Genomic DNA, 23,693 nt, shown 5'->3' with positions numbered 1-23,693 from the left:
TCAAATTATAGTTTTGTAATACTGTATTGTAATTTTTAGTATGCTGAGAAGCTACATAAGAAACATTTCAGACTGATGGATTTTAAAACTTATTTTATGTTGAAGAAACACTCGCCCTTGCTTCTCAGTGAACTCCAAAACAGAGCTATAAAACAGAGGACAGTGAATATTGGACTTGCTGGATGCCCAGAGACACTAAAACACGCTCTCCATGATAACTTTATATGGTGATTATATTGTAAATCAGTGTTGTGTTTTCAGCTAGTTCTGCTTTTCCCAAGTGGAAAAAAAGATCAATTATTGCAGTTTCAAATTCTCAGGCACATCTGTTTAACACAAGCTTTCATCCATAAAAAAACTGAATAACTGTTTTAACTGTGACTACACATAAATACGGCCATTGCTAGCAGCCTCTAGGTAGATTTAGACGTCTTCCTTTAATAGTATTGTCCTTATTCTGTTTCTCCAGGTTATTATATCGGTTCTCAGTAAACATTGCATGCGTCTTTTAAAATGTATTATGAATTCAAAAGATTATTCAATGCGCAGTGTTTATTTTTAATGTAAAACCTTGACCAATAAGCAGTAAACACAACCAGCAGATAAATGTGAAAGATATAAAAGTATAATATTTTTGTTTGAGAAGTGATTTGACTAAAAGTGTGAGCACTCAACAAAATGAAAATAAAAAACGTGAATTGTTTAAGCTAAGCACTTCAATAAACCCTTTGAGCTTTCTCTGTAAAGTTTAGGAAAAAGTCAAACATAACATTCAGTGTAGATACATGGGTTATTATTTTCAACGTCTTTTAATACAATTGTTTTAATTCTCATCTGCAAGACATATCTAAGGAGTCACCAGGATTTTTAGACAGATAAAATGTCATCTACAATACCTTCAAAGATGATGAAATGCAGTGATGATATGTGGTCTTAACTTGTACTATGGTCCAGTAGGAACATGTTATATTTTTTTCCTTGTTTAAAGTCTAGTAGAAATTTCACAATCCAGGTATATACAGAAGTAGTTTAAAGCAAAATAAGGTATGAATTAAGAATCCCCCTTTACATTCAATCAATCAGTAAATTCTTAGTTGTTATAAAATACACAAACATAATTTCAAATGATATTTGTATGTAAAGTAAGACATCCTACAGCTGAAATAGTTTTCTTCATTTAAGCCAGTTCTTGCCAACTGCTTTGAAACGTCTCATTTAAAACAGAAAATGAAATTCTTGGTCCTGCAAATGAGAAAGCCATCAACCCTCTGCCCAAGATACATGGCTCAGTAGATTCTGCTAGTATTTACATCACATAGACCCAGAGTTCTCTTCCTCTGCATTTTCTACCAGTTTACTGGTGTCGACCAGATCAGGCCGGGACCGCTCATTGTTGAAGAAGAGTGGGTTGTCGAAGGTAGTTAACTTTTCAGGGATACGTAAGGTGCGCCCGGACTTCTTGAAGAGAAATAAGACGATGACCATCCCTATGGCAACTGCAGTAATGACCAGCACAACTGCCAAAATTATGTGGCCACGGGTTTGAGGATCCACCGTAGAAATTACTGTTCAGATTCAACATATAGATGATGAGCCAGAAGAAATAAATTAGAATTATGAGTCAAATAAAGATAAAGAGATTTAACTTACCAGATGTTGTTGGCGCTTGTCGTAATACTAGATAGAAAACAAACATAATCAAAAAAGCTTTACAAAAAGCGTGTTATTTCTGTATAATTTCACTGAGATCATTCTCTAAATATCAGTCCATTTTATTTTAATTTAATTTGTGAGTTTCAACATTACATGTGTAACACATTCCTTATTATTATTGTAAAAACATTATTTTAATTCAAACTGAGTCCTAATAAGTATGATGGTCTCACCTTTGGAGGTTTTGCAAATATATCCTCTGTCATACCATGGGCGAGCTGTTGACCATTTCCCATTTGCAGCTCTAATTGCTCCGTAAGTGTTGCTATCAGGTTCACCGTCACCCCAGTTAGTGTAGTCCATGGCGGTTTTATCCAACCACAGCCACATGCCTGGGGACAAATACAAATTCAGTAAAAAAAAAAATCTGTGGAGTTTCTTTTTGTACCAGATGAAGTTGTGAGTTTATTGAATTTGATACTCAATATCTTTTTTTTCAGTGTAAATGGAAACAAGATTTTCAAATGTGCTAGTATAACCTATAACCTAACATTTCATTTGGGCAAACAGTTGCCTAACAGCAAACACAGAGCAACATGAGCATTTCTAGATGTGTTTCTGGCAATGTAAATCCAATATTTAGTCTCCTTCTTAACCAAACTGAGGGATATATATATGTTTTTTTTATAGCAAGAGGTGTTATGTGCCTGCAATTTACCATTATGGTAAATAAAGAAAATGTTTGTCTGAAAACATTTCTTGTTAAGGTTTGGATTTTGTGTGCCCTGTATGCAACAATAATGTCCTTTGCCAGTCACATTCTCGTTTAAGTGATGAACTGCACTACTTGTGTTTTTTAGAGATGGTAACAGACATCTGCAAAACTTTCAACCTCTGTAGCACCAAAAGCATGTAATTTGTGAAAAAAGTTCACCTACAGCACAGTATATGTTCTTTCTTCATTTGTTGTTAACCAAGTGTAGTTTCTTGGCCTGTTTCAGTTCTCTATTCAGCAGGAATAAATAATTAAGCTACAGTAAGTTTGTGACCTCTTTGTTTCAGAGCTGTTTTACAAAGATAATTTTCCTTCTTTATGTTCAACAAAGTGTAGCTTAATGTTTCTTTTCGTGAAAGAGCAAACAGCGTTACTGTACCTCTGTGAGTTTTATACAAGCCGATCCAGAAAGAGGTGTGGCTGTCTTTAAATATGTTGATATTGCTTTGAATGAAGTCTTGCTCAGAGGGATCTTCAATGCTGGCAAGAGTTCCACCTTCACAAACAAGCAAGCAAACAAACAAAAAAAAACAGTAGGTCCTTAATTAAAGCTAAAGACAGCTTAGTGATTAAGAATATGTATTAGACCAGCCATAGAAAATCCTTACCATGTCTTACACAGTTAGCAGATGCATCTGGCCACTCAACCTTTTCTGTGAGAAAGAGGTAACAATAACCCTTAAATGGTAGCCAGCTGTAACTCTCTCTTGAGTATCTGGGTGTATCTGGGTCATCAGGGCAAAATCCTGGGAATGCACTTGACTCTGTTGGTGGTACATCTGTGGATGAGAGACATTGATGACACTGGGTTCAACTAATGCACTGATGTAAGCACCTATTTGACAATATTGTAGAACAAGAAAACTAACATCTAAAACAAAATATAATGTTAACAATTGTAGCCATTTTCCACATAGGTAAAGGCAGGATGTATGTCGACCTTAACAGGACAATATTTAGGATGATTATTATTAAAATTTACACGAGCCCTACCTGTAGACTTCATACAAACGCTTGTCATGTTCTGATTGCAGTCAGCAGTCTTCCATTTTCCATCTACATCCACAAACACACAAGGTCGGTCCGTGCTTGGTTCCAGTATACCCCAGTTGGTTATGGTGAGACGCCAGCCATCAATATATCTGAAATATCCGGCAGTCTGAAAGCAAATATTGATCAAACTGGATTCAACATCATTAATTCAAAATATAGTCAGATTATTTTTTTCAAGGAAATCTGTAATCTTTGTGATTTTTACAGTAAATTATGAACCGAAAAGAAAAAATCTAATTACTCTCTTTTCTAACAATTAGCTAGCCTCCCCACACTGATGAAAAGTCTGTTAAATGTTAACTTTTGTAATATTTAGCTCTGGTGAATCTAATTAATCTATATACAGTACCTAGTAAGTACATCAATGCTGCTGTATTAGGATTTTATGTTTCATGGCATGTACAAAAGCATAGAAAACATTTAGCTTCATAAAAGCCATCAATAATATGAATTGACTATTTGTAATTAAAATATATATTTAAAAAAAATCCAAAAATAGATCTAAATTTCAACAATTACAGAATACAGTTTTTAAGGTAAAACTCTTCACTGGAACAAGTCATCTAGTCAGCGTTGCCAGTTATCAACGTTTTTGCTTGAATATTTATAATAGTCAGCAAAAGTTTCAAGTTACAAGCAGAGGTTAGTTGTGTGTGCTATGTGCAGTTTGAGCGGCTTTCTGCCCTGTACCTCCTTCTTGTTCAGTGCAATCCACAGAGGAGCTTTCCACGCCATAAGCTCAATGTAGACCCGTGACCACTCATTTCGCAGGCTAGCCAGTTTGGCACCATCACTGTCACAGTTCTTCTTGGCTTCATACCAGGTCATTTTTTGAGTAACAACCTTCATAGAGTCATTAAATATTTTGACATAGTCTGTAGTTGTTGGTTCAGGGGAGTCTGCTTGAGTGGGGTCTGTTTAGGTGAGAAATTTGACAAATTTAGTTTTTCCATTCATCTTAAGGTCAGGCACTCTTGTATCTGCATAAGAGTTACTATTCTTTTCCATTTTCCTGAGAAGAATGAAATTACTCACTCACCCATTTCAAAAACTGTCCTGTATGAATAGGCTTATGTTTAAAATACAGTACCACACGTCTTAAATTTGGATTGTTGAAATCAAACTTTTGATCACTGGTGAATATTAATTTCAATACAAAATAGTCACACAACAAATCATCAGTTGCTTTAGTACAGTTGGTGCTGTTATAGGTAGAATTACCCCAAAAATAAAAATTCATGTATTAATATTTAGTCAAAGCTCCACTGAGGCTTGTGCAAAATCAATCAATCAATCACGCTGTTCAACCATGAGATAGGTTATGCTTAGCTGATGGTTTTACGTTTTGTCAAAGGACAGAGGATGGGCTCACCAACATTTCGAAGACAGACAAATCCAGTGGTGTCATTGCAGGACTTTTTAATCCATTTCCCAAGACCAATTTTGGGATCGGTAGTCATCCCAGCACACTCTGTCTGGTGAAACACAGCGACAGTGAGGTAAAGAGCAAACTATGGTGAGATCCAGGGTCTTATATATATATATATATATATATATATATATATATATATATATATATATATATATATATATATATATATATCATATATATATAATCATCATGCAGAATGATCTCTTGAAATGGACTGCTCTTATGCCAGTGGTGTGAATCTTTGGCAGCAGTGACAAGTGACTGACAGCATCTTTCCCATAAAAATTACTAATTGATAAAATATGATCATTAGTCAAGCAATACATCAATTGTATATTGACTAAGAGGAGGAAGCTCTAATGTTTCTGCATAAACATATACATCACCATGTTTTGACAAGACTAGTTTAACTTGAACAAACAAACACAATGAGATTGCAGGCCACCCAATAATTTCTATACAGTATACTGTACTTCTAAAAGGGTTCTCTGTAAATTCTTGATTTATTTATTTATTTTATTTATTTAGACATTTATATACATATCTTCACATAATAACCAATAAATCCCAAACAAATAATGTTTAAATGGATAATAAGTGAAATAATGAAGAAATAAGTGAAAGACCATAATAACATAACAGAGTACAGTAACAGAGTATGGTCTTGTATTTGTACTCTCATTGTCCCCTAATACATTTCTACAGTTCATAGAATTTCATTTTTTCAGCTGTTACAGTGTTTACAGTTTTATGACAAATATGCTGTAATTTGACAAATGTAGTTGTATTTCACAGTGTATCAAGAAAGTATTACCTGAGGTGTTGAAATAATCCTGCCATAATCCATCTTCAATGTAAAATCATACACAAACAGAAAATATATTACAAACAATTCAGATGCACATAATTCATCAAAATTCTGAACAAAAGTTGTGTGTACCAGAGGCATAACTCTAGCTTGTCATAAAAGCGTGATGTATTTCGGCTCCAAGTCAAGACAAATGAAGTGGTAGTGCACATTACAATCAAATTATCAAAAACGTTTTACCTCATAGTCCATATAATGCAATCTGTGAAAATGGTGATGATACTGCAATGGAAAATCAGGATGTCAGAAAATCTAAGCAATGCACCAAAAAATACAGATGCATATAATTGATCATAATTTTGAATAAAGGCTGTTTGCACTTGAGGCATGACCTCAGCTGTTTAGTCAAGTCATGTCAAATTTATTTCTATAGCACATTTAAAACTTGAGCTGACCAAATTGCTTTATAATACGTATGCATAAAAAACAGATCAACAGAGCAACAATCAACAACAAAATAAATCACGCGTATACCCAGGCAGAGAGCAAAATACCAATATAGCAATTTAAGTACAATTGAAGGTCCTAAGTTGACATTGTTATGCCTCAAGAACAGTAAAGTTTAAACATGTTACCCAAAAATGTTCATGCATAATGTGTTGATAGTCGCGCTGCAACAATAAAGAAACACAGTCACATTTTCATGAAAAACACACACAAAAAGTTGTTTTTTAGTAGTACACCACATAACTCAAGTATTTAACATTATATTACAAAAATCATAGTGTCCACTTACTTCAGACCCCCAGTTGTTGTATCGCATTGGTCGCCCATCAGTCCAATAAAATTGGTTGCCCTCTGAATTATGCAAACCAATCCACAGGTCAGTGGTAGGTGCCTCGGCCATTTTAGTTGTCAAAAATACTGAAAATGTAACACATATCGGTGATTTGAGGTCATTTTTTTGTTACCCAGTTTTACCTAAATATACATAAAATACTATATATATATAATATATATATGTGTGTGTATATATATATATATGTGTATGTGTATGTATATATATATATATATATATATATATATATACATATATATATGTGTGTGTATGTGTATGTATATATATATATATATATATGCCCCTTCCTGATTTCTTGTTTTTTTGCATGTTTGTCACAATTAAATGTTTCAGATCATCAAACTAATTTAAATATTATGTGGAGGAATTTTGGCCCACTCATCTTTGCAGAATCGTTGTAATTCAGCCACATTGGAGGGTTTTCGAGCACAAACTGCCTTTTTAAGGTCATGCCACAGCATCTCAATAGGATTCAGGTCAGGACTTTGAATAGGCCACAAAGTCTTCATTTTGTTCTTCTTCAGCCATTCAGAGACCCCACAACAACATCCAAAGAACTGCAGGCCTCACTTGCCTCAGTTAAGGTCAGTGTTCATGACTCCACCATAAGAAAGAGACTGGGCAAAAAAAACAGCCCCAGACCATCACACTACCACCACCATATTTTACTGTTGGTATGATGTTCTTTTTCTGCGTGTTACTTTTACGCCAGATGTAATGGGACACACACCTTCCAAAAAGTTAAACTTTTGTCTCATCAGTCCACAGAGTATTTTCTCAAAAGTCTTGGGGATCATCAAGATGTTTTCTGGCAAAAATGAGACGAGCCTTGATGTTCTTTTTGCTCAGCAGTGGTTTTCGTCTTGGAACTCTGCCATGCAGGCCATTTTTGCCCAGTCTCTTTCTTATGGTGGAGTGTTGTTTAGCACATTCTGTGATTCTTGTTCTTTTTTGTACTGTTTGTGATGCACTGTGGATGTAAATGTTTATCAGATGTTCTTGATCAGTATGTGGGTCTACTTTAAACTGCACAATAAAAGAAAGCATCTCAAAACATCTCCTGAATGGACTGTGCTGCTGGGCCACTGTTTAGCATTTGTGCCTGACACTTAGCTGTAGTTTCTGTGGTGTGTCAGGCACTGTGGCACTAGTCAGCACTAATGGCCACCTGTTTGGTAAATTGAGCATGTTGAACTGGTGTTGGTGAGCTGTCTCACTGCTGTTAAATGTAGTGAATTTGTGATTTTTCGACTTAATGTTTTTTAACCTTATTTATTGCCTCTGACTTTTCTTTACTTCTTCCATGAGCAGTTGACCATGGACTGACAATGTACAAAGCAAAACAAAACTTTACAGGAAATTTTTGTCAAACATTCTTAATTTGTATCTCGAGCATATACCAAGACTCAGTGTCCGAAATTAACTTTTTGACTCACCGGCCAAGGGAACTGGTAGATGAAAAAATCTACCGGCCAAGCATATTTTTAACCAGCCAAATAAAATAAATTGCCTTTTTATGTCACATATACATTTGTTTCAGTACATTTCATTGAGATAATAAGGTATTATTACACTTAACTTGACAGTACTCATTATTGCTCTTTTACTTATTACTTATATTATTACATTGTATTATACTGTACATAATTATCAACCTCGAAATCCACTTTGGTACTTACACTTATTTTAGCTTTTATACTTTATATCCACTTGTACTTAATTTATCTTACCTGTATTATAGTGTATTATATTTTAATTTGCTTAGTATTTCTATTCTCAAGTGTGCATTGATGTGATAGTGAGCAGCAAAGAGTTTCCCCTTGCAGATCAAAAAAGTATTTCTGATTCTGATTTCTGATTATGTTGAATACAAACTTAAAGAGGCTAGAGCAAAATTTTAAGCAAAATTATTTTAATATATTTGTCACTAGATTAGCGACTTTTCAGACCCTCTTAGCGACTTTATTTCTAAAAAGCGACTAGCTGCAAATTTAGTGACTTATTCAGAACATCAGGGAAAAGGTGCAAAATATATTATATTGTAATGAATTCCCATGCATGCTGCGGCTCTTCTGCCTAGTGTCTCTCATCCTCTCTTCTTGCGATGTGCGCAGGAAGTCAGTGTGTGTGGCAGCTTCACTCTTTCTCTCTGGATTAGGATGTTATAGCTTGTAAATATGTAAATAATTTGTTTGTATTTCTCTTTCACTCTTTCTCTCAGGATTAAGATGTTACTACAGGTTGTAAATATATAAATAGTTCATTTGATCTTGCAAATATTTAAATTGTTCGTTTGATCTTCTCCCTTCTCCCTTCCTTTGTAGATTTATTTATTTTTTTTACTTTTTTCGTTCAAATACAAGATGTCCCCATAATGAGTTTATGATTATTTGGCCAAAGATTTCTCTATTAACTATTTTATCTGTCGCAAATTATGGTGATCTGTCCCTAAGCTTTATGCAAATGAATCCATGATGATTTCATTAACGTGGAAATGAGCATATGACGTTATCTGGTGACTTTTAGCAACTTTTGGAGCTAGTGCTAGCTACTTTCATTGGAAAAGAGCTGGTAACACTGACGGTAAGCAGTGCCGTGAAACTAGGAGCGCTTTTCGTGTCACAGATGCTTATAAAAACACATATGATGTGTGTTTGTGTGTGTGTGTGTCAAACACAGACAGCAGAGGACAGAAGCAGTGCGCCCGTAAATTATACTTAACGCGGTAGAGACTCTCAGCATTGTTTGTTATTACATGACTATCTTGGGACAGACATTTACCCGCCAGTGTGGCGGATAGCTGAGATTTACTCGCCAAGTGGAAAATCTACCTGCATTTGGCGCTTGGCGGGTGTTTATTTCGGACCCTGCCAAGACTATTTAAATAAAAAGCTTGTATTGTTTGTCTTTCTGACTAGTTCATTGTACTCACACAGGTGCAGAACATGTACAGTATATGGTTAGCTGGATGTTTGCTGTAGTGCAACATTTACCATCTTTGACATGGACATATCTCACTTGAGCATTTTAAAACTGAGAACAAAAGTTTCCACCACTCACCTAGCTAAAAGACTTTGCTCAGTTCTGGAAAGACAATAATCATATGAAATACTTCTGCACACTGGGATTTGCGCACTCTTTCATTATAAAGTAGGCTTGGGCCGATTAAGTTGATGCTAACCTCGTGGCTAACCGCATTCACTTTGACCCAGCAGCTGGTAAGCAAGACACAGGAAGGTCTTGGGTATTGAGTTGCTGCAGTGTTTGTTCGTGGGCAAACTAACCTACACCGTGCATTTACTGCCCCCCTCCCCCTAATTTGGTAAACATCGCCCAACCCTATTATAAATAGTGTGCACTCTGAGTACCATTTTATTGTAAAAAGCTTTCGGTTGTTCTGGATAGACCCGATGCCTGATGTTTCAATATATACAACCTAAATAAATGTTATGCTTGCGGACAAACATTTTGGATAAAAGAAAATATTGGTGAACCCCGCCAAAATCCTTGTTAGTGCAAACAACTTAAAATGTGTATAACCTTTCAATAATAAGGCCCATTGTGTCTTACTTTATTTTGACAACCAGCAGACATTCACATTTTTATGAACTATGTATGATATGCATTTCTCTGGAATAAAAAAAAAAGTGTTTTCTGGAAAAATAACATAAAACAAACCTTGCACATGTCTTGAGAGAATTGAGGCCAGATTTCCTCCCATTGATTTGCATTGTGTCTGTGCTCCATCCCATGTCTTATTCTGGGTATTAATGATGTTGTAACACTATAAGGGAAAAATCAACAGCTTTGTGTGAAATCTCAAAAGAGCGTAGCTTTTGTCAAATTGAAGGCCCATTTCATTGCAGGCACTAGGATTTTTATTCTATGCAACATCAGGTGTAGAAGAATTAAAAGTGACCTCTGACCTTTGAGTCAAACTTTTTCCAGTTTTGTGGACAGCCACCTTTCGGAGGAACTGTTGGTGCTACAGTGGTGTTGACAGGTGGTGAGCTACTGCGTTTGCATATTGACTTGTGTTCAAACCCACAAGCATTATCATGCCAGAACCCTGTGCACCAATCCAAAATATTAAATAAATACTTCAGCAAAAACAATGTGAATTTTTACATTTAAAATCTAATCTCAGATTGATATTTTAATAAATTCATTATATGGAAGTATGCCTGTCAAGATTAATCAATTTTAGGTTACTCACCCATAGAGATAGTCATGACAGCACAATTCTCATCATTGTTCAGGAAATCAGGTTGATTTTCATCCCACCTTTGAAACACCACTGGGGAACCATCCATCCACCTTTTTGGAACACAATAAAATCAGTTAAGACATAAATGGTTATGTTGCAAAATAGTTTGACAAAATGAGCTCTGGTCTTGAATCCAGGCAGCAAAATTCACATTTTTTTTTCAAAGAAGCTAATCAATATTTGTATATTAACAATTTTTATAAATGAGTATGTAATGTGAAACAGGGTGCATGTAATGGCAAACCTACAGAACTGCCACCCTGCCCTGCAGTCCCCCTGAGCCCTAGAGAGCCTATTTTGGATCATTGTTTTGGTTTTCTGGCTCGCAAACTCAGCTCTCCTCACCTGCCACGGCAGGCAGCTGTTTTTGTTTAAAAAGTTCTGTTAAACCGACTGTATGCTACCTGCCCAGCACTATAGTGATGGCCATGACTATTATTCAGGGATAATAATAATAATAAGAATAAGAAGAATAAGAATAATAATAATACATTGTTTGCATGTGATGAACAAATGCATTTGACATGAAAACATATTGACAAATTGTGGCCTTATTTCTATGCAACTGATGGTAGAGCAACCAAATTAATTATGTTTGCAATAGACAAAAAAATCTGACTGACAGTCTGGTTCAGCACCACTGGTAGCAGGCCAACAGTAACTTAAAAAAAAGAAGCTCCGATAAAATTGCATACAGCACAACACATTGTTCAACTGGTCAAATCACCTAATGTATATGTCACATAATTTTGATACTTTCTTTTTCTTTGACTTATTTTTTCCTTTTTATTTAATCCAATATTTCATTAATACTCACCCATATGTTCTATCAAGATCTACAGTCAGGCCTATCCAGTAAGACCCATAACTTCTGGATATCTAAACACACCGGCAGAGGCACACAGTAAAACCAGCAGTACTTACATTGCAGTACGTTCTGAGCTTAAATGCCATGGCTAATGAGTTATGTTAGGAATGTAGTATAAATGTCACTGCTCACCTGTTTCCACAAAAAGACACTTTCAGCTTCGCTGTTGATAGTTACCAAGTCACCATGCCTCTGTTGGCAGAAGTGACGAGCTTCTTCCATGGCCATCGACCTACTGTTAATATAATACTGATTCCCATTCCATTCTAGCCACCCGTCTGAGGTCTTATTGTAGTCTGCAAACATGTTAAAAATATGTAATATATTACAGTACATGTGTAGGTTATGATTTTCAGTTGTCTTTAGCCATGCTAGTGGCATGGCTCTATGTCAGTCTGTTGGCTGGCGCACAAAAATCATTCAACAACTATTGGATGGATATCTGTGAAATGTTGTACAGACATTCATGGTTTCTAGATGTTGAATCCTACTGACTTTGGTGATCCCCTGACTTTTCCTCTAGTGCCACCATGAGGTTCACATTTGTGGCTTTGAGTGAAATGTCTCAACAACTATTAGGCTTGCCATGACATTTGGTACAGACCTTCATGTCCCCCTCAACATAAATGGTATATATTTTGGTGATCCCTTAAACTTTCATCCATCAGTCATAATTTGGATTTCTCCAATATTTTAGTTTATGTTCAAATACCTGCAAAACTAATGACATTCCCATCAGCCTCATCTCTGCTTTGTGTTCACTGCTAATTAGCAAATGTTAGCATGCTAACACGCTAAAATAAGATTGTGAAGATGCTAAACATTATACCTGTTTAACATCTGCATGTTAGCATTGTCACTGCGGGCATGTTATCATTATAATGTTAGCATTTAGCTTAAGTACAGCTTCACAGAGCTGCTAGCATGGCTGTAGACTCTTGTGTATGAAGTCTATGTGTGATGTCTAAATGAAAAGATGGGTTACCAGTGTGCCACACTAAATATTAAGTGAAGATCAACCTGCAGAGAAGTAACAGCAGCAGCAAATTTAAACCATAAATTAGAAAATAAGGTTTGGGCTAAAAGCATAGGTTTTCTATGTGGTTGCACAGAAAAATGGCCCACTTACCAAGAGTGACAGGATCTGGAGGCGGATTTGGAGTCACCCCTGTAAGGACATAGACAGAAGATAATTATACTCAGAACACTGAATAGAGCACTGGAGTTATAGAGAATAGAGAATAGAGAATATGTTCACCTAAATAAATTTGAGCAAGGTATTGTTGGAAAGTCAAGCTTGCTCAGTTAACCTTTAGCAAAGGTTACAAAAGAATTACATGCTCTTCTTTGAAACCTTGGTACAGTAACCAAACAAGAGAGAACGAAATGGTTTCAGTCCTTCATTTTACCTGCAGGGATCTGGCATAGCCATCCATGGTATGTCTCACAGTGCACATCGTTCCACGACCCACTCGTACCACGCCTATGTAGTTTTAATTCAGTGCAAGATTCCACGTTGTTTTTATTGTTTGGCTCTCCATCCTCCCAGTGTTGGAACTGCAGCTGTAAACAAAAGCACACAATAAAAAACCACAGTGATTTATAATTATATTGTCTATTTTATCGAGTCTCCGAAACTAAAAATGATTCACTCAACTATTAAAGCAGAAAACTGTTAACTCACTGGGGATTCATCGCTCCAAACATAACCAGTGACTGGGTCAGGGGCACTAAGTCCAATCCAGACTGCTTCATAGCTATAATGGACAAACTTATATCAATGATTCAAGTATAAAACCCGTTTGTAAAATGTTAAAAGAACAAACTTTTGCCTAACTTAATAGTTATCTGTAGAAGCTCTGTTTCAGCGTTCTGCTGGACACTAGCCAACCTTCATCTTCTGCTGCAACCAGTTTTGTATTTTCTTAATTTTGTACTTTGGCAGGTCATACTGTACCGATCTGGTAGCACTTGTAGCTCAGCAGCACTATGGATGCTGAGCAGGTCTCCTCCAATGGCCCTGCAGTAATCTCTGGCCTCATACCAGGTCTTCTTGTTTGATGACTGTAAAAAGATCTTAAACACAAGACAAAGAGATTCAACATGGTTTGGTAGTGTCACTTTACAACAAGCTCTTATCCATCATTTAAAGGGACAAACAGTATTTTGTCTTTGCACTCTTTGTATGTGTGCATATTGGAGTAGTTTCAACATTTTGCTTTTAAGTAATAGCACCACTTATATGTATCTGAACCATGGTACTTTAAATGTCGAATTTAGATGCCATACTTACACCATCGATCTCAACTGTTGAATACAACATCTTTTTAGATTTTGGATCGTTGCAGTTGAGGAAAAAAGGACTTTAATTCAAGACTCCAAATGAATGGGTGTTATATGTAAATATTGGGTAACCAGTAAGGCTAAACAATTAATCGAAATATTATCGAAATTGCAATATGGCCAATTGCAATATCCAAATCGCAGGGGCTGCAATTTTTTGATAAAGGTAAAATGTATCACAACATACCATTATAAATGAAGCATTGTGGTGCTACAGAGACGGCCTACAAATCCTATTCTCCAAGTGTAAATGAACATGCTTGTTTGGTACAGACCCCAGCAAAAATCACATCATCATCATTTTATTATTTTTTTTCAGTGAAAATGAAATCAAAAGTTACCATTCCCACTAAAATCTTGACTCATATAGCAATCGCAATATCAAAATTATGTCAAAATTATCACAATATGATTTTTATTTTTTTTTGCATATCTTTCAGCCGTAGTAACCAGCTAACAGAGAGTCAGTTACATAAGTCAGGCCAAATGGGTGGAAATATAATTACTCAACTGGAAATTTGGAAATTGAAATTTATCCCATGTCCTACATTTCCTACATTGTAGATGCACTATAAAGTTATCACTTCACGGAAGAGCAAGGATTTCAGCAACCATTAACTCTCTTGAGTGTATGTAGGGTATTTGAGTATTGTATTAAGATAGACTTGAAAAATCTGAGTTGATCCTTTAAACTGAGGTGGATTTTTATTTTTATTTATTTATTTTTTTTACATGTAGCTGTACCTTAAAGCAATAGTTTCTTGATCCCATTTGAGTCCAGCTATTAACACACCCAGTAGGGGCACGAGTTGGCGGTGCAGGGGTTAAAATTGCCCCCTCTGCCAGATGTTTGCAGACATATTTCTCCTTATTGGTGCAGGGCAGCACATCCCAGAGGCCAGCAAAAATTCCAGTTGTCATGGCAACACAGCCCTGTCGGTGACCTTGCATTGTTGAAGGAGAAATAGTGAAATGTCAATTGTGAAGCCACTTTCTGCCACATTTTAGAGATGGAGTTTAAAATTTCTCCATACCTGGCATTTCAGCATTCCAGTGAGTAAATTTCACTGAGTCTGTGTTGGTCCACACAAATACATCAATGTTTTTCTGATTTGAGAGGCCCAGCCAGAAGTATTTCTCTGGTCTCAACCCCACCAAGCTGACAAGGAATGCATTATCCACCCTGGAAATAGTTACACAAGTAGGATAAGAGCATTTCTGGTGTCACTAAATGTTGTACAGTAACAAAACACTATATTATTTTGTGTTCAGTTCATTCTGTTTGTAAATCCCAATACAACTTCTAAAAAGTAGTATTGCTCAGAACATTTGGAGTAAAAATAAATGTTCTTACCCATTTGAAACATCAGCTAAATAAGAATCTGAACTCTTGCAGTCATCTCTAGCTTCATCGAAAGTTTTTGTCTGTGTCCCTATATAGTAGCAGTATGAGCCATGTCTTCTCCATCCCTGGAGTGTTGGAAATAAAAAAAACAGTGAAGAAAGCCCATTGTATGATTTTTCATGATGAATTAACAGATGTTCCCACACACAGGATGGCGCCCTGATCATTTAGGGGTTCGGTGCCTTGCTCAAGGGCACATCAACAGTGCCCAGGAGGTGAACTGGCACCTCTCCAGCTACCATTCCAGACTCTGTTCCATGGTCCGTGCCGGACATGAACTGGCCACTCCTCCGGTTCCCAAGCCAAGTCCCTACGGACTGAGCTACTGTCGCAATTAGTTAATTATTATCAATTAGTGATTGAATATGACAATGAATGGGCTGAAAGGAACACAGTCCACCAACTTTAACCATAGTTGTCTCATTTTTCAAAAACGTTTCAAGCCTATGCCCTAACTGCTGCTTGTTGCTCTTGGAGAAAACCAAAATACTGAGCTCAAAAAAGGCTAAATCGCTCTGTTAAGCTTAGAGAGATGATAGAGTTAGGTGAGGTGCCTGGAAATTCAGGCACTACCCCCAGGTTAAACTTTGGGGATTATTTTATGAACAAGAGATTAACAATATTTAAATAGATAAAAATAAGTAAACTTAACGCACAGTTTTGCAGCCTACATCCTGCTCCACTTCATCTCCAGTGGGTTTTGAGGCACTCATCTTCATACAAATGAAGCCATGTTTCTCCACACACACACGGTCAGCCCAGTTCCCGTTCTGCAACAAAGTACCGTAAAATATTTATTTATGTGGAGACTGGATGTACTGGAAAGTAAGTACTACAGTCAATATATTGGTAAATCAAATGTCAAACAAAAACGCTATAGTCTTGAAACTGTACAAATTTAACATCATTCAGACATATACAGTAGATAATGTATGTATTCAATTAACACATGTACAATTAAGTAAACTGTGATATGTAGCTGCACAAATAGCCTTTTTGCTGCCTGATAAATCAGATTTAAGAGCATATTTAATGCCACTATCTCTCATTGAGTGTATGTTATGTGCAGATACATAAAGGCAGTATGTGCACCATAACCACATGATGCTCCTTACCTCTCCACTGATGAGAACACAGTCCTTTATATCATTGGAGACAGCAGGATTCCCAAATTCCCAGCTAGTGAATCTGACAGTAGAGTGGTCACTCCAGTCAAACAGCCTCTCTGTCTTCCTGTCATTCAGTCCTATCCAAAGCTCATCAGTAGATGCTGCAGACATAAGACAAAAGAAAATTATCTTTCGGTAAAATATTTGCCAATAACTTAATGTTACTAATGAATAACAGACATCTGCACATGGTATTCATTTGTTTTTATTCATATGTCCTTCTTGTGGAGCTCTCAACTAAGCCTGTCACGATAATTACTTTATCCATTTATCAAGGTCAGCAAAAGTTATCGAGGTTATGTCCATATATTGTAATATATTGCCCGTTGTGTTTATATGTGTGTTTATTTGGACAAGAATGTCATCAACATATTAAACAACATGATGCCAGAATAAATAGCAGGGTTTTCCCTACATTATAAGACTTGGGCACAACGCCTGAGCATTTTTTGTCCACAGTACCTAAGCTGAATGTAACAGAAAACAACTATGCTGGGTCTGAGACACGTTTTGCTGTCTATTCTGGTCGCACTGCTTCTGTCCTCTCGTCGTCTGCCCTCTGTGTCTGAGTTACGCCATGGGCGGGGCTCAGGCAGCTTAAAAGTTCATTACTCTTTGAAAGGGTGTACTTGCATTATTATGCTATTATCATTATATCAGTGGCCTAAAATGGTCTTAAAATCACAAAGATATCGTTTATCGCAATTTTTTCTCAGACAATATTATCGTCCAACAAAAGTTGTTATCGTGACATGCTTACTCTCAACTCACTGTACTCTCCTACTATGTTTTGTGCCATTTATAGAATGTAGCCACAATGCAGCCATTATAATCGGACACTTCATATTATTACTGCTGATACACTCGTGCCAATGCTGTTCACTGTTGCAGCTTCCTCCACCACCCCAATCTCCTCCTCGTGGTAAACTTTTAACTTCTAACCCTAACCATTGCCTGAATTAAAGACCACCTCCATTAATATCATTGCTAAGAAATAATTACACAAATGTAATGTTGAAGTGGGGTAATTGTTTAGACCATCATCTAGTAACTAAACTGATCATGAAAAAAGATGCATCAGTATCTGTTAACTTCAGCTCAGCACATGACAATGAATGATTGTAGATTGTACATTCCCTTTGAGGTAGTTAATCATAGCAGCACAATGCCAGGAAGAAAGGCCTGAGGTCTTAAAGGGGCGTTCTTTATTGTAGAATTTCTTCCGTAAAGGTAAACTTTGTTTTTTTTTATTGTCTTCACATACTGTATCCAAGTTGAGAGATGACAAAGCTTTGGTCCTCCACATTGCTGATGCTGACTAGGTCTCCTCCTTCATAACGACACTGTCTCTGAGCATCAGTCCATGTTTTCTGAGTACGATTGAGGTGGAAGCAGTGGCCATTGTAGGGAATCCAAGGACTTGAACAAAAGCCTGTCTCAGCAACTGATCATGAAAAGAACAAAGAAATATAAGGACTGATTGACAGGTATGTAATGTAGTTATATGGTTCCCAGGGGATTTAATTTTTTTCTTTACCTTGCGTGGGCAGTTGCTCGGCCGCTTTACTGTAGCAGATGTACCCAAGTTTCTTGCTGCAAGGTGAACTTTGCCAGGAGTACTGTACAGCAGGATCAACAACTGCACAGTTGTATCCCGGATTAGGAAGTGGATGTCCTAAAACAAGACGATGGTTACACTTGAAATTGGTTTTGCAAATATATATCAGCTCTCAGATTTGACTCAGTCTTATAGTCTTGCACATAACCCTCCATAAAACCACAAGTTGTCATGTTTACTCTTCAGTTTTTGTTAGGATTCAACAAACAAGATATAATGTAATGTGTTAATTTGTGAATTTAAGAGGTGCTGGTAGGCCAATGTAGTTGTAGAGAACCAGGCTAGCTGTTTCCCCTTCCAGTCTTTATGCTAAGATAAGATAACCAGCCGCTGGCATATATATATATATATATATATATATATATATATATATATATATATATATATATATATATATATATATAAACGGACAAATGAGAGTGGTATCAGTCTTTTCATCTAACTCTTGGCAAGAAAGCAAGTGTTAATCCCAACATCTCAAACTATTCCTTTAACTCAAGATTTACGCATGTCCACTTATTAGCTTTAACACTACTGTTCCTAAGGTCAAGAACAGGTTTCCATGCTCACATCAGTTTATAATTCTATTAATAACCTCACTAAGTAACCTCACAATAAATTCAGCACTGCTGTATGCTCATGAGAATTGTAATACAAATGGCAAAAATGTTGCAGAATAAATGCCGATGGATTAAAAAATTTTTTGAAAGATATGTAGGATAATCAGGCTGACTTCATTAGGTACGTTGTTCCATCATTTAAGGGTTTGCTTTATATTAGGGCCTAATTCAAAGGTATGAGATTGTAGAGAAAACTTGTATAACTTTAAGAAAAAACATTAAAAATGTTTAGTAGTCACAGGTTTAAATTAAGAGTATTTTACTAGCCAGCTTCCCTCTGCTTGAGCTTGCAGGTATTGATTGAGTATAGCTAATACATTTTGATATATTACCATTTTAATATATTGGAATAGAAACACAAGGTATCAAAGTGGAGGAAAAACCTACCTGAGTCCCAATTCAGATAGCGGAAAGGCCTCCCGTTAGACCACTGCCAGCCATGTTCTGGATCCAGGATCAGCCCAGTCCAAAGCGTATTGCCGCTTGTCCCTAGTAGTGCTGTTGGGGGCATGGGAAACAAAAATGACAAGTGAGTCTTTCCCTGTCTCACTAGTTTTTGGTAACTGATTATTTTGACAACACAACAGTATCCATTAATGGAAAAACTTATTTGTAGAAAACAAAGAGCACAAAATAAATTGGTACATAATTATTGTATGTGCTCAAATACATGCTCCCTTTATCAATACTTCATTCTACTTTCATTAGAATCAGTGGCATCTTACCTGTGACATAAGCCTGCTCATGAGGATCGGTGATACTGAGCAGAGAGGCACCCTGCTGTTTGCAGCTGGTGTCAGCCTGGGGCCAAGTCAGAGCTGACTGTGTGTTGAGCTGGTAATATGCTCCTGTTGTTGGGTGTTTGTTCCAGCCTTCTTTGGCTATGAATGTATACACAAATCATGGATATGTTATGTTTACCAAAAAGTATAATACTCCCTGTAACCTAAAGTTGTATATTTTTGTCTTCATTAAATGATGGGGGGTTGAATCAATTGTAAACTATTGGTAGGCCTTAAATCAAATGATAGCTCTTGACAGTGTTGCCAACTTAGTGACTTTCTCACTAGATTGGGTGACTTTTAAGGCCCCTTTAGCAACTTTTTCTAAAAATTGTTTTCAAGCTAGCAACTTTTAGGGCAGACCTTTACTCCTCTCCCTTGAAGAGAGTAGTCAGTATGTCTCAGTGAATGTGGTCTTATGCCTGTGGCTCTCTGGACTGACTGTGTTCAGTGGGTAGAGAAGAGCAGCAGCATGTTTGGTAGTCCAATCATCAGTGAGGCAGAAACATAAATGTGCGTACCTAACAACCAATCACTGATTTCAGTAGATTTTCTGGATCACTCCTTCTCCTTTTGTTTTTGTTCTTAATGATTTAACTTGATTACTTAAGTTTTATTTTACTCAAAGTACACAGAGTTTACAAGAGTTATTTTATTCCAGTGTCTGGATCCTCCATATTCAATTCAGTTCCAGTCTATACCTCAGCCTTCATAAAAGGTTTTTGAAATTAGAGGTAGATTTAGATGCATATTGATGAGATGATAGTAGCTTGAAAATTAAGGAAGTGACATAATCTAGTAGTTGGCAACACAAGAGTTCATGACTCACTTATTTTCAGTCAGTATACACTGGCATTCTAAAAATGGCCTTTTCACAGTGTTTTCACAGGCAGTACTCACAATTAATTGGGCAGTAGCCCCAGCGTTCACTTTGAAATTTTGTTTCAACTGCACACCAAGGACGCCCTGAAGGGACAAGTTTAATGCAGTCTGAGTACCACTGGTCTTTGTACTGGAAGGGAAACATGCACGGCATTCCAGCTGCATTTCCATCAATGGAATAAAGTTCTAAGAGATGATAAGAATAAAACAAAGATTAGTTTCAGAACATGTGTACATGCAGTGATTTATCTTTTTTATAACAACATATGACAAACCACTTCAAAACTTGATGCTAAATTCTAATTTAACCTCTTAAACTCCTTCAGGACACCTACGTCCTTGACTGCCATCATTGTCTTTCAGAGGCTGTAGCGGGCTCTGTTTTAAAGCTAGAGTGAAGGCACTGGTATCATATGAAATTAGATAACCTAAGGCATCCATTGGTACCATGTCATGCTAACTTGTCAGGAAGGGGGCTAAATAACGCTCCAAATTTAGGCTACATTTTTGTGAGGGAAAAACTGGCATGGCCATTTTCAAAAGGGTCCCTTAACCTCTCACTTCAAGATATCTGAATGAAAATGGGTTCTATGTGTACCCACAAGTCTCCCCTTTACAGACATGCTCACTTTCTGCTAATCCCATGCAGTTTTGGGCAAAAACCATGCAGTTTTTTGCATGCGGTACAAATGTGATATTTTCGCCTATTCTAAAAATGGTGTATTTGAATATTTCTGCTTACTGGGGTCCCCAAACATTATTGGAATTGCCTAAATTGGGTATGACTGGAAAGCTGAGATTCTTGTATATTCAATTAGCCCAATTGTATTCATGTGTGATGATGTTAGTCCCCATAGCCATTTCATTGTAGTGAGACCATTTTTTGAAACTTGACCTCACTGTATAAAATGACCTACTGTGACTTCTAGGAAAATCAGTCTCATGAAATTTTACAACCACAAATTAGAGACCTAGGGCATTCATAACATGTATGGTTTCCTAGGTATATTGACAAGGGGCGTTTCTGAACAATTTACAGAACGCCATCCAATCGCAGAAAAATGCAATTCTTAAAGAAATCTCCAAATGTCAAAAGTTTTTGATACCAAATCACAACATGAATTTTTCTGTGGTGTTCCTTGGTGTCTTAATGCGGTATTTTGGAGGGATTTTTGACCATTTTTATCAAATTTCGAGTGATCGAAAATAGTTACATTTTGCACAAAATCTGTGTAACAAATGGTATCAACCCAAAAACTGCTGCAACAACTGAGACATAATTAAGCATGGGAATGACCATCATATACTTCATATCATAATGTTCTAAGCCCTTATACACTCTAAACTTTCCTTTGTTGTAATTCAGCCACATTTGAACAAAATGAAGACTTTGGAGTGGCCTAGTCAAAGTCCTGACCTGAATCCTATTGAGATGCTGTGGCATGACCTTAAAAAGGCAGTTCATGCTCGAAAACCCTCCAATGTGATTGAATTACAACAATTCTGCAAAGATGAGTGGGCCAAAATTCCTCCGCAGCGCTGTAAAAGACTCATTGCAAGTTATCGCAAACGCTTGATTGCAGATTGCAGACAATCACTTTTTTCACACAGGGCCATGTAGGTTTGGATTTTGTTTTCCCTTAATAATAACAACCTTCATTTAAAAACTGCATTTTGTGTTTACTTGTGTTATCTTGTAATATTTAAATTTGTTTGATGATCTGAAACATTTAAGTGTGACAAACATGCAAAAAAATAAGAAATCAGGAAGGGGGCAAACACTTTTGCACACCACTGTATATAACTACTTTAATGACTGTATGGCATATGTTAAGTAAATAGCAATACATGAGTAGCTGTTTACCAGTTTGACTTTTTGTTGGAGCCAACATGTAAATATAACTTTTAACATAACCCCACACCTTTAAAACTGTCATCTTCATCATTATAGTTTTGAAATTCTATTAAAATGGTTATGATTTAGTGCAAGTCCTTCAAAAACAACACTGTTTTATACAGTACTTTACCTCTGTATGTTCTTGTGCAAGCACCGCTGGACGTCCCTGAGATTGTGAGGTGGTTATTGGGTCCCATTGTTTTAGAAAGAACTGCTGTGTTATCTGCAGTGAGCTCAATGTAAAGCTCTTGGCCTTTGAGGGTGAGCACTGTTTCATTCTTGCATTCCCACTTTTGGAGTTCGCTGTTTTCGTCACAATCATAGAGGCTTATTTCACTTCCCACACTTTTCCCCTGGGCTCCCAGGCACTTCTTATTCCAGTGAACCAGAAGTCGGTCACCACTTGTCCAGCGTATGTCAAAGCAGAAGTTATTTGGTTTAATCAAACAAAAACCAGTGGCTTTGTTAGTTAGTTGAAATGGTGAATCTGTTGAGAAAGAATTACACACTGTTGATTGTTTATTGCAGAAGAACTTAAAAAATCCACAACTGTTTGCACAGTCTATCACTGGGGTTGTTTCACGTGTGTCTCTTAAGATTTTATATTATTTGGACAATAATCCCATCCCATGTCTGCAAAATCTAAATACAAAAGTAAAACAGTAATCACTACAATATTGAACAACAGCAAGCATACAAGACCACAGGTGACACACAAAAAAGCAAAAAAGCTCAAAATTAAGCATTTGAATACTGTACCATCAGAAGCCAAAGATTGTAATGTTTGGATGAGGAGCACAAATGCTGTACAAGTTATCTTCATTGTTAGAATTCTTCTGAGATATCTTACAGCAAACTTTATCCATGCACTTCTCACAGAGGATTAAAGAGTTGTGAGAATGATTGTTGAAAGTCAATCTTAATAGTACTGACACATCCTGTCTCGTCAGGTCGTCATGACTTTTTTTTCTTTATCATTTTACTTCAGACAAACAAGGAGGGGCAAATTATTCTACCCATTTTAAAAAAAAAATTTTTTTTACCGGAACCCAAATGCTGATATTTGCACACTTGGCTGTTTCATTGCAAGACATGTATCGTTCCCAGAACAACATGCACATTACTACAGTGATGTGTGTCATTGCATAATTAACAGACAATGTGGGAAACAGGAAGTGCTAGTATCATGCTTCAATAAGTGACAGTCTATGCAGATACCAAACATGTGAACTAGAGGAGAACATTTCTTATTTTTCATTGTG

General features: G+C 36.6%; 1 protein-coding gene across 1 annotated transcript; it reads right to left on the bottom strand.

Moving 5' to 3' along the window:
• Positions 1-776: 776 nt before the first annotated feature.
• Positions 777-23,370, bottom strand: LOC122887639 (macrophage mannose receptor 1-like). The gene is made up of 33 exons (XM_044221081.1): positions 23,191-23,370; positions 22,562-22,918; positions 20,553-20,720; positions 19,596-19,751; positions 19,258-19,368; positions 18,170-18,307; positions 17,897-18,076; positions 16,579-16,733; positions 16,120-16,233; positions 15,413-15,528; positions 15,093-15,241; positions 14,803-15,002; positions 13,673-13,791; positions 13,400-13,472; positions 13,125-13,278; positions 12,845-12,883; positions 11,848-12,011; positions 11,665-11,726; positions 10,797-10,897; positions 10,507-10,649; positions 10,259-10,364; positions 6,518-6,645; positions 6,357-6,392; positions 5,962-6,003; positions 5,728-5,760; positions 4,854-4,956; positions 4,172-4,395; positions 3,422-3,587; positions 3,037-3,207; positions 2,808-2,924; positions 1,887-2,045; positions 1,651-1,677; positions 777-1,565 (listed from the first exon to the last, which is right to left on the bottom strand). The coding sequence occupies exons 1-33, from the start codon at positions 23,252-23,254 to the stop codon at positions 1,312-1,314; spliced, it is 4,329 nt and encodes a 1,442-aa protein (XP_044077016.1). The 5' UTR covers positions 23,255-23,370; the 3' UTR covers positions 777-1,311.
• Between the last annotated feature and the right edge of the window lie 323 nt (positions 23,371-23,693).

The sequence above is a fragment of the Siniperca chuatsi genome, linkage group LG13 (genome assembly GCF_020085105.1).
Source record: "Siniperca chuatsi isolate FFG_IHB_CAS linkage group LG13, ASM2008510v1, whole genome shotgun sequence".
Classification (NCBI taxonomy): Eukaryota; Metazoa; Chordata; class Actinopteri; order Centrarchiformes; family Sinipercidae; genus Siniperca; species Siniperca chuatsi.
This window is presented reverse-complemented; position numbering and strand designations above follow the sequence as displayed.

Excerpts from the sequence above, each read along its gene's own strand:
- LOC122887639 (XM_044221081.1), bottom strand. The coding sequence starts at position 23,254 with ATGAAGATAACTTGTACAGCATTTGTGCTCCTCATCCAAACATTACAA. Across the intron at positions 22,919-23,190 it reads ACAATCTTTGGCTTCTGATG|ATTCACCATTTCAACTAACT; the intron begins GTACAGTATTCA and ends CTTTCTCAACAG. Across the intron at positions 6,646-10,258 it reads TCTCTCAAGACATGTGCAAG|TATTTTTGACAACTAAAATG; the intron begins GTTTGTTTTATG and ends TTACATTTTCAG.